Here is an 11,391-nt window from a genome sequence, read left to right as displayed (position 1 = left end):
CGAAGTGTCACTATAGCCAAAGTCACTATAGGCGAATTCTACTGTACCATTTCATGGAGAACAGATTTAACAAATTGCTGTAGCCTGTTTCCTTCCATGAACATTCGCATGCTGAATAACCTTTGTTTGAAGCTCAGAAGCTTGTGACACTTTTTGCATTGCCAGAATAAGTCACAGACATGAGTCATCCGCATTTTTAGGTACAGCTGGCAAAATCCGCTTCTTTTATAATATTCAACACCTGCAAACGTGTAATCAGTCAATGTAATGAGAAAATATTGGCTAGTTGCCTTTTTGAGGCTTGAGCGATAACTCATCGTATCAGCTGATCACAAAATCAGCAGCCTGTGACGAAGTAAACAGCAGCTCTCATGCTGGGCATGACCTCATTTCCATGCTTACCGATGTTGAAGTAATGTAGTGTATTGTAATGTTAACAGTAATGCTTGAACAACAGTGCTACATTGCAGCATTAAACAACAACGGAAGCTAAAGGCCTGAGGCAATGGTGATTGATTAGTAGAGCATGCAGAGTTGGGATAAGGTGTTATTTAGTTTATATTTCTGACCAAATTGCTGAACATAAGCAATAACAACATAACATGAGATAAAGAAAAAGCACTAGTGAATTAAATTAACATAACAGGAAGTAAGCTGAAATACTTAGCTTCCGAGGAACGGAATTCCATCACGCATTTTGCAATTTGAAAAAAGGCAAACAAACCGTTTGATCAAGCATAAACATTTCGTTTTCTCATTTTAGTGTTAGCAAATTATGATTTGAGTGGGTAGACAAGCTGGGTTTGTTTCTGACTAACCTATCACATTTACAGTCAAGAGAAGGTAGGTGATATAGCTGCCTACAGCAGAGCTTAGAAAGATATCAGAGCTTACTATGTATCACTCAGTTAAACATTCTAAGGTTTGTATTAAATAGATTACGGTACGGTATCACATTTAGCTTATTATAATGAATGGTTTATTAACATAAATAACTGGTGTTTGTTTATGTTGAACAGCTCAAAGAAATTAGAATTAGCTTGGAAATTATGATAAGGTGTAGGGTGCTGCTTACTATTGGCCTGTTTTTTTGTTTTGCACAAAATCATGCACTCGGTGAAGTCATCACTAACTTGCCAGGTCTCGAAACTCCCATAAATTTCAAGCAATATTCTGGATATATCAGTGTTGATCCTGAAAATGACACTCGCTTGTTTTATTGGTTTGTTGAATCTCAATCTGATCCTTTCAATGACCCATTGGTTTTGTGGCTCAATGGAGGTCCCGGATGTTCATCATTAGGAGGTTTCCTTGGAGAGTTGGGTCCATTTTATGTGAAACCCAACATGACATTGGGCATCAATGAATATAGCTGGAACAAGATTGCAAATATGATTTTCCTTGAAGCTCCTGCTGGTGTTGGATTTTCAAAAACAAGCAAAAAGATTCAATATAATGATGAAAGGACAGCCAGTGATTCCATGAAATTTCTTTTAAAGTTTTTTAAACTGTACGTAAAAGTTGTTGACTATTGTATTTGTTCTTCATTTTGTTTATGTTTTAGCTTCATTATTTGAAACTTTTCATTTATTTTAAGCAAGTTCTAGTATGATTATTATTATTGAGTTAGTCTACTATATTTAATATTTGTTCATATGCATGTTGCCTTGTTAATGTATTTTATAAAACTAGGCAAAGTTCAATAGAATCAAAATTATTTGTGGTACTAGTGAGTGCTAAGCTTTGTGCTGATAGCCAGGAAGAATACCCCCTCTCCACGATGTCCTCCCTTGGCGCTTGCTGGTTTTGTTGGATCTTGGTTACTGATGTTGGTTACTTGATCTTGATCTTTTCACAAGGTTAAGAGTTAAATTGACTGGTAAATGCGGTGTTCAATTCTCTGTGGCAGAATTAGTGGTGTGTTATTGGCAAGCCTAGCCTCATTGGCGAAACACGGTGTTTATGGCTGTCCATTCTTGCAACAATCACCTACTGAGAAACATTTAGTTGATTGGATGGCCTAATTGGCTAGCGTAGATGCTGTGCCGTTATGGTTAGAAAATTGCAAATTGCTTGCTGTACTAATGAGTGCTCAGTCTAGTTAACATGTCGCTCCCTTCACTATATCATATTTTGATTATTTTTTAAAAGGTATCCTCACTTGAAATCCAATGATTTCTGGATAACAGGAGAATCATATGCTGGCCACTACATTCCCACATTAGCTGCCAAGATAATCAAGCACAATCATCAGGTTTCATCAAAAGATGATGCAATCAATCTGAAAGGATTAATGATAGGTTGGAAACAAATAGTTTGTTTCTTTTCAAAAATTTCAGAAAAATGCAATGCAAAGAATCTTTAACTTGTTACATCATAAAACTGTATTAGGGTTGTCACTTATGTTCTAGAGTATTTTTGGAGTCTATAGGCTAATAATAATTGAATTTCACAGATTCACAGGCTTCTGAAATGAAATTACTTTTGTCTTAAATTTTCGAACTACTGATATGAACTATAGTTTCGGGAGAGAGTTTGCTTTTTTATACCAAAGGCAGGCAAGACACAACAATAACACAGGGTTGAGCATTACAACAGTATATTACATATTTACAATAGTTCAACATTCAAACGTTTTCGACTTAACTTAAGTCCTCATCAGGAATCTGCCAATATTTATAAACTACAATGAATTTCACTTCTTGACAGTGACTACCGTAACTAACTAACTAAACAACTAACTAAAAGCATAGAGAAACACGCAATGATTAAAAGCAATAGAGTGGAAAACATACAGACAGACGAAAAAATTACATTAAGAAAAGGCAACTGCATGACTAAGTTACAAAGAAATTTGCACCACGGGGTAGGTGATACAACTAATAAATGTTGAGGAGAATAGAGGCGCCACCCGCAAATAATTGTTTGTTTAAATTTGGGTTGTAGCGTTTGATTAAAAGTGCTTCCTGAATTTTTGTGTCAAATTGGGATTTGCCTTTGCGTAAAATTTTAAATGAGTCAATAGAGAATTTTCGATCTGTGCAAAAAGAGCAATCCATGATATGGTCTTTGATGGTACTTTTCTTTAAGTCTCTAAAGTTCAGATGCTCCCGTACTCTCGTGGTCAAATGTCTGGTGGACATACCGATGTACGTCAATGCCGAATCTCACGGACATGTAAAACTGTAAACGACATTTGAGCAGAGAGACGAAGGCGTCTGGGACATTAGTTGAAAATAGAACTAATTTTAAATGTTTTATAAATAGGAAAAACGTCCACATCAAATTTATTTTTCATAAACTGTCCGATTTTACGAGCAAACGTTTTGGATTCTTTTCCCACAAACGGAATGAACAAGCAATGCTTCACGTTTAACTCATTTTCAGCCTTTTCTTTTTGGTTGGAATTCTCAGAGATAAAGCGATTCAATATTTTCTCAAAGTAGAATTTTGGATAACCATTATTATAGAACATTTGTTTTAATTTCTCTGTTTCAATATTAAAAAGAGCATCATTGCAGCAAATCATTTTAGCCCGAGCTAATAGGCACATGATCAAACCAGATTTCCATTTCAATGGGCATAATGCATCAAAATTCAGAAACAAACCAGTATGAGTTGGTTTGCGCCAAACCCAAGTATCAAATCCAGTGGCATTAATTTTAATTTCTATGTCCAAAAAAAGAAGGGTTTCACGTGCTTTTTCGATTGTAAATTTAATGTTTTTATGTTGAGAGTTAAGCATATCTAAAAAGGTTTCACATGAGGTCTCTTTATTAAATGTACTGCAAAAATGTCATCAATGTAACGTAAGAACAACTTCGGGTGAAATGCTAGATGCTTTTCAAATAATTTTGTTTCCAAATGTGCCAGAAAAAAATTAGCAATAGTAGGGCCCAATGGAGATCCCATGGCCACACCATCAATTTGTTTAAACATTTGGTTTTTATACATAAATATGCCTTCGGTAGCTAAATTCATTAACTTGACAAATACGTCACGCTTGAAAGGTAATTGAGTTGGTTTTGTTTCCGCATAAATGTAGTCAGCAATGATGTTAACAGTCTCTTTCAAAGGTACGTTCATAAGCAGAGATTTAACATCAAAACTGACCATCATCTGTCCAGAAGACGGAGAATAATCTTTTAGTTTTTCTAAAAAATGATTTGTGGAGTTAAGCATATACGAATTTGGAATGTACGGTTTGATCGTGCTATCTATGAATTTTGCCAGTTCATATTCCGGAGAGCCTATCATAGAAACAACAGGCCGAAGAGGGTTACCTTCCTTGTGCACTTTTACCAAGCCGTATAATTTACCGCGGTTACTGCCCGATGGAATCAGTTTCGTTATCAACTTAGTCAACTTTGTAACTTAGTCATGCATTTGCCTTTTCTTAATGTAATTTTTTCGTCTGTCTGTATGTTTTCCACTCTATTGCTTTTAATCGTTGCGTGTTTCTCTATCCTTTTAGTTAGTTAGTTACGGTAGTCACTGTCAAGAAGTGAAATTCATTGTAGTTTATAAATATTTACAGATTCCTGATGAGGACTTAAGTTAAGTCGAAAACGTTTGAATGTTGTACTATTGTAAATATGTAATATACTGTTGTAATGCTCAACCCTGTGTTATTGTTGTGTCTTGCCTGCCTTTGATATGAATTAAGCAAATTAAAAAAGGAAATAGGTTGTTGATGTTTCTTGTCTATGGCATGATACTAAGTACCTTCGCCATAAAGTTTCCTGTTGCTTCTATGAATGTTTTCTCATTTACAGGAATCACATAACTAAATAAATTTATGCTTGGTAATAAGTCAAACTTTTCTTTAAAATCAGAAGTGGTGTCACAACATGAAAACTGGAGTTGTAAAGTCTACTGAAAAAGTGATAAAAATTGAATGAGTCTATTCACCAGGCATTTATTTCAATAACATGATACGTTGTTGTGATAATTTAGCTTAGTTCACACTAGCAGAACGTATCATGTTATCAAGAAAGTGGTGTTAAAATTATTCATATTTTTATATATATATAGTCTTTGTAAAAAATTTCAGGGAATGCTTTAACTCTTGGAACCATTGATTTTGGAGCCAGATTTGATTGTTATTTTGACCATCAATTAATATCAATACCAACATATGCCGGGTTGAAACAATACTGCAATTTAACTGTCAGAGATCCTCCACTGCACCGCAAGTTAAATCCTAAGAAATGTGCGACTTATCAACAAAAAGCTGCTAAAGAAAGTGGTCCTATTAACATGTATGACATTTATGCTGATGTGTGCCCATCTGATCAAAGATACAGTTATTCAAATGGTGAAGCTTTGCTTAAGTATTTGGCTCGCTCCAACTCAGAAATGTCTACATATGCAAGAATGGCTTTAGAGCAAATGAACATCAATTCTCCTTATTATCCATGTCAAGGGAATTTTATACAAAGATATTTGAATGATCCTGCAGTACAGGTGATATCTTTAATTTATGCATTTTTTGTCATTTTGCTTAACAATTAAGCTAAAAGGTGTGACTAAACACATGCACAAGTCAGTTAATGGTTAAGCGCTTGGGTTTGTGAACAAAGATACTTCAAGATCAAGCAGTGCTGGTTCGATTTTTGGGGTGCGCACTTGAACAACACCTTCCAAGGGCTACTCTCCATTCAGCAGCAGTTAGTGGATGGAATAATACGCAGAAACCCTTCAACAACAACACTCTGTCCATCTCAGTGACTGGTTAGTGGTTCAAAACCTCTACAAGTTTGCAAAACTGCCAGGATTAAGCTCTCAAAGAAGCTTTCTCTGCCGTAGTATAAAGATTCAATCAATCAATTAACTAAGAGATTAGATTTTGATGCCAAGTTTTTCTATCTTCAAAAGGGTAAAAATTACTTTTTAACAATAACTTGTAATAGTTTCTCAGAGTTAAGGCATTTGTAATCACTCAATTATTACAACAGTATCCAAGAGTTAATGTGGTTGTACTAATGGGATTCTATTTACATTTAGAAACTAGTAGGCTTTGTAATTACCTTTGTTTCTGAATTGGTAGATGTGGATTTGATACCCTGTCTGTTTTAAAAGTGGTGCTAAATCTTATTTCCGCTTGACACTCAGCAAAGCATCGGGTTTAAAGTCACATTGTATTTGGCTGTGCTTGTACAGGACTACCGCGAGAGAGCTACTGAACTCTGTGATGAACACAGTACTATATAAAACATATATATTAATATTGTTATTTACTTATTGTGAATTATATTTTTGTAGAATGCTATATTTGCTGAGAAGACTAAATGGGTAGATTGTTCCACAACTTTAAATTATAAAAGTTCTGATGACATGACCACCATGTTGCCAATATACACAAACATTATTTTTCCAGAAAAGTTGAAAATTTTAATTTATTCTGGTGACGTGGATACAGTCATTAGCACCACAGGTATTATATGATTGTTTAACATGTTTTTGTTTGCTGCCAAAACTAACTGATTTGTTCACCGAGCAGATATCTCTGTTTACTCATTTTTGAAGTAAATTTTAAAATGACTTCTCTCTGAAAGCCGATGATAATTGAGATTTAAATGTTGGTTACTTTATTGGTGTGCAAAGGATTTTCTTAGGGTTGTGTTATCTATGAAATTGATTACCATATTATACTCGTTTGCATTGAAATAAAACAAAAACCTTTACCCGACTCAATGCCCCTTTGCTGCTTTCTGTAATCTGTGGTGTTGCATCGGTGATTGCATTGTCGCATTAGGTGCATTGTACAACATGACTATTTTTGTAATTATTTATTTGCTTATGTCAATGGTTTTCAAACTGAGGTCCGCAGATCTACTGGAGTCTGTGAAGAAATTTCATGGGGCTTGTACAACACCTTTTTAATTCATTGACTAGCAAATTAGGTGGACTAATTGTTCTGACAAATACAGCAGTTTGCATTTTTCTTTGTTTTATATTTCTAAGTTACTTCTCAGAGCTCTGCGTTTGACACTAAAAGCAATATCTGTTACACAATATCAAAAGCAAATATTAGAAAATATAAGAAAATATTAGAAAAACATAAGAAAATATAATAAGATATCAAAAGAAAGTCTCAGACGACTATTTGGAAGAGACTCGAACCCACATCTCAAAAATTAACGCTCTGGTGACTAGTGATCATTTGCATAATTATAAACGACTAGCTATTAATGTATGGTACATTGGTACAGTCATTGTTTTTACATTTTTCTTGTTTTAAAAATTGCTAGGGTAGCCTACTCTGTGTTATTTTAAGGAAGCAAAAATGGGACTATCAGGTAAGGAAAGTTGAGAACCACTGGCTCGTAGCCTACATGTAATATATATTTTTTTGGTGATGTTAGGTTGCATTGCATGTTAACTTGGTATCAATCTGAAGCAATGAAAACATTCTAATCATATTAACTTATGGTTGGCTGAGTCATTATTTAACATTACCAACCCATGAAGTAATCATTTGCAGTCTATTTAATTTCATTTCTGTGTGGGATTGTTTACAAACACATTACTTTTGGACTAGGAACTCGTCGATGGATCCAAATGATCAATATGAAACTCATTCAGCCTTGGTATCCATGGATGGATTCGAGGGGCCAAGTAAGTAACTTAAAGAGCGGGGAAACCCAAATTAACTTTTGCGAGTTTTTTGTTCAGCGTGATGTCATTGTGTACAACATGCGGCGTTATAGCAAAAAAAAAATCCAAATTTTGTTGCCCTCGTCTTGCTAAGGCCGCTTTTGTTTGATAACCGTATGCAAGGTCTCACGCGCATCAAGCTGTGAATTTGTTCGCTGTGACGTCGCAAGGTACAAATAGTTGTGGCCAAAAGTTTAAGACCAAACTTGATTTATGACGATTTTTGCATTACTTTAAAATACAGCATCAGATATAAGATGATGCATAAAGATGATGCAACTGAAACAATATCTGATGCAGTATTTTGAAGTAATGCAAAAATGGTCTTAAACTTTTGGCCACAACTATATGTACCTTGTGACGTCACAGCAAACAAATTCACAGCTTGATGCGCGCGAGACCTCGCAAACGGGTATCAAACAAAAGCGGCCTTAGCGAGACGAGGGCAACAAAATTTGGATTTTTTTTTGCTAAAACGCATGTTGTACACAATGACATCACGCTGAAACAAAAAACTCGCAAAAAGTTAATTTGGGTTTCCCCACCCTTTAAGGATGTAAATAACTTTGGGACCAACTCATTTGATAATAAATGGTTGCTAGGAGTTGCAACCTTGAATTAAAATTTAAATGAAACTCATGAGATTTAGTGTCAATGGTGTCAGATTGACTGTAATCCGTCTAGTTCAATTTCTGTTTGCCACTTGGTACTGGTGTTTAGCAAACTGTGCACATACAACATTTTACGTCAGAGGATGCAAAACTACGGTACAGTCGCTTTTGGTTATCCGCCCCACTAGAAAGGGTCACTTTTTTATTAACAAAATGCTGCGATTTTATTGGCTATATAATATTATACAAGCATCATGAAGCATGGTAAAATTAGTTTTTACAAGTAAAAATTTCTTATTGAGAGCAAGCTTGTAATACAGCATAAAAGTTTGTAGCCTTGACTGTGGACACTTGTAGTGTGACAGACAAATTGCATCCTGTAATGTAAGATTTAAATGAAAATTAATACAGTAAAGTTTACCTAAAATGAACACAAGTTATATGAACCTCTAACGTCGAGGATATTTTCTCTTACCACCCTAGATTAGTGTGGCAAAAAAGGCTACCTCGGAGCAATAGGTTTACTTGACTGGAGGTTTATTTCAATACAGTAGCAGTAAATATTTCACTTTATGGGGACGGGAAAGCAAGAAACGTAAACTATTATTTGTGTATCTGATTGCTGGTGTTTTGCCAAGACAAAGTGATTTGCTCTAAGCAAAAAGGTAATGGACAGTCTCACTTGCATCGTTCAAACAAATGTTTGCTTGACACACAGCCAATCAACACGAGTTGCTTGCAAAATTTTTTATACCGTATATACCACTGCAAAATAACAGCAAATTTTCAATTACATCTAATCCATCCTTGTTGCTGGCAATATAAAATCAGATGCTTGCACGGTTATTTAATTATTATAGCAAATGTATTCTTCATTTTATGTAGCTCATTTGCCTTCTCTTGATTGTTAAAATTTACTTGTGACTTAGGTCGGTGGCTACACAGAAGTTTATGATCATCTCACTTTCACCACTGTGAGGAATGCTGGTCATCAAGTTCCAAGTTTTCAGCCTGGAAGAGCTTATGACATGTTTTCCAGGTTCCTTAAAAGCAAAAAATAGAACAATTGTATGAATGGATTAAGGTTTATAAGCTAGCTTAACAATCATATTAAAATCTGTTTTGTTTTTTTAGCTCGAATGTTTTGGTCATAATAATGTGATTTTCTGTTATCTGCATTATGGAACATAGGCTGCCGAGTAGCCTATGTATAAGTGTGCGTTGAAATCAGTTCTGTACAACAGCACACATTTTAATATATTATTCATAGCCTATTAATCTTTATCACATGATTTTGATTTTTGTCATTAACTTGTCTGAGATGAGAGAGGCAGCCTACTACCATTGACAGTATTTGACATACTAGCACATATTATAAATGAACGGGAAGAAGTTGCAAAGTCTTGAAGGGTTTAAACCACGCACATGTAAGCGTTTGGGAAGTAAGGCGTTTGTCTCATAGCTGGCACGGTCACAAAGCCAAATGTATTGTCGACTTTCGTTATGTAGATGTTTAGATTTTAATGGATACATATATAAAATTCATACCTTCAGTGTATTGTCGACGGTTGCTAAACAATCCAGAAAACAATTGTTGTTATGTATATATAGAGTAAACTAGTTTATTACCTTGATTTTAGTCTTAATTAAAGCAGTATTGTAGATGTAAAGTAAAAGTTGCTAAAAGCGCACACAACTTTCTTGATTAATGTTTTTTTCTGTGGAAATACAATTGCCTTATTATTTTATGCTCATATTTTACCTAACTATACTTTTATTCGTGACGCGACAATTTATCGAACGACAATTTATCGAACGACAGTTAATCGAACGACAGTTTATCGAAAGACAGTTCATCTAACGACAATTCATTGAAACAACGGTTAATCGAACCGACTGTTTATCAAAACGACAGTTTATCCGACGACAAATTTCCTGAAACAAATTTTATCTAGGGTTAGGGTTAGTCGTTTGATTAATTTTTGTTCGATGAACAGTCGTTTTGATAAACAGTTGTTTCGATTAACCGTCGTTCAATTAATTGTTGTTCGATAAACTGTCGTTTTGATTAACTGTCGTTCGATCAATAGTCGTTCGATAAACTGTCGTTCGATAAATTGTTGTAGTACCACTTTTGTTGTGTACTCAAGTGTTGTATATATTTTAGTGTAGGCTTACCATACTGGTTGTCTATATCTATTTCATAAATTTTTGTGCATTTGCTGAGTTGAACCAATCCAAATGAATCACCAACTAACACATTCTAAACTTAGTTAAAAGATTGTGCAATTCTTTGTTAATGGAATTTTTAAATTCATCAAATTTTGTAACCCTTAGTATAAATACCGTGATAAGCAAACCGGATTTATTTTACTGCTAATTGTGTATAACTATTTGGGGAAGAGTTTTTCCCCTTCGTTTGAAGACGTCAATTAAAGATGAAGTTTATATCAAACAAAAATTTCTTTGTTGTATGCAGCATATGTTAAATAGCATATTCCAAGAGTATATTGTAGCAAATGCAAGAAAGTGCTCAATGCAGCTATAGCAGGGCTAATATACATACGCTTTTACTTGATTGTTTTCCATCAGTTGGTTGCATTTCAACTTCTTTCTGCATACTTTTTATGTTATGTTTTTTTTTTAATGCTGCGCCTGATGATTGTTTGGCCACCTAGCAAGAAACCTTAGGTAGCGCATGACTTAGCCAGTTCAGTTTTTTGAAATTAAATATAGCATATTATATAATGTACTGTTACTTAACTTATTAATGCACATAGAATTGGGTGGTATTTATAAAAAGGAAATTTATATGGAACGGCAATTTCTTTAACTACAGATTTGGCTTGCATGCAACACCTTATATCATAAGCGATTTGGTTGCAACAGCAAGTGGTGTACAGATTAGTTTAACCTAAGTGGAAGTCCACGTTATTTAAACCATGATGCAACAAACGTATTTACCTAATATCTCTCATCAGGTAATGATCTTGCTTTTTACTTGCCACCCTTTGCGACAACAAATAGTAGGCTACACTTCGATTACAGAATGCAACGCAACAGGGAACAGCGAAGGGACATGGAGTCAGCTGCTCCTACTATTTTGGCATGCCGTTAAATG

General features: G+C 34.8%; 1 protein-coding gene across 1 annotated transcript; it reads left to right on the top strand.

Moving 5' to 3' along the window:
- Positions 1–1,030: 1,030 nt before the first annotated feature.
- LOC145774150 (uncharacterized) lies at positions 1,031–10,724 on the top strand. Its single transcript, XM_082585316.1, has 6 exons — positions 1,031–1,510; positions 2,152–2,300; positions 5,054–5,466; positions 6,265–6,436; positions 7,544–7,620; positions 9,200–10,724. Exons 1-6 carry the CDS (start codon positions 1,050–1,052, stop codon positions 9,329–9,331), a joined length of 1,404 nt encoding a protein of 467 aa, XP_082441442.1. The 5' UTR covers positions 1,031–1,049; the 3' UTR covers positions 9,332–10,724.
- The last annotated feature ends 667 nt before the right edge of the window (positions 10,725–11,391 follow it).

This window comes from Aplidium turbinatum, chromosome 7 (genome assembly GCF_918807975.1).
Source record: "Aplidium turbinatum chromosome 7, kaAplTurb1.1, whole genome shotgun sequence".
Taxonomy (NCBI): domain Eukaryota; kingdom Metazoa; phylum Chordata; class Ascidiacea; order Aplousobranchia; family Polyclinidae; genus Aplidium; species Aplidium turbinatum.
This window is presented reverse-complemented; position numbering and strand designations above follow the sequence as displayed.

Excerpts from the sequence above, each read along its gene's own strand:
- LOC145774150 (XM_082585316.1), top strand. The coding sequence starts at position 1,050 with ATGATAAGGTGTAGGGTGCTGCTTACTATTGGCCTGTTTTTTTGTTTT. Across the intron at positions 2,301-5,053 it reads TCTGAAAGGATTAATGATAG|GGAATGCTTTAACTCTTGGA; the intron begins GTTGGAAACAAA and ends AAAAAATTTCAG. Across the intron at positions 5,467-6,264 it reads TGAATGATCCTGCAGTACAG|AATGCTATATTTGCTGAGAA; the intron begins GTGATATCTTTA and ends ATATTTTTGTAG.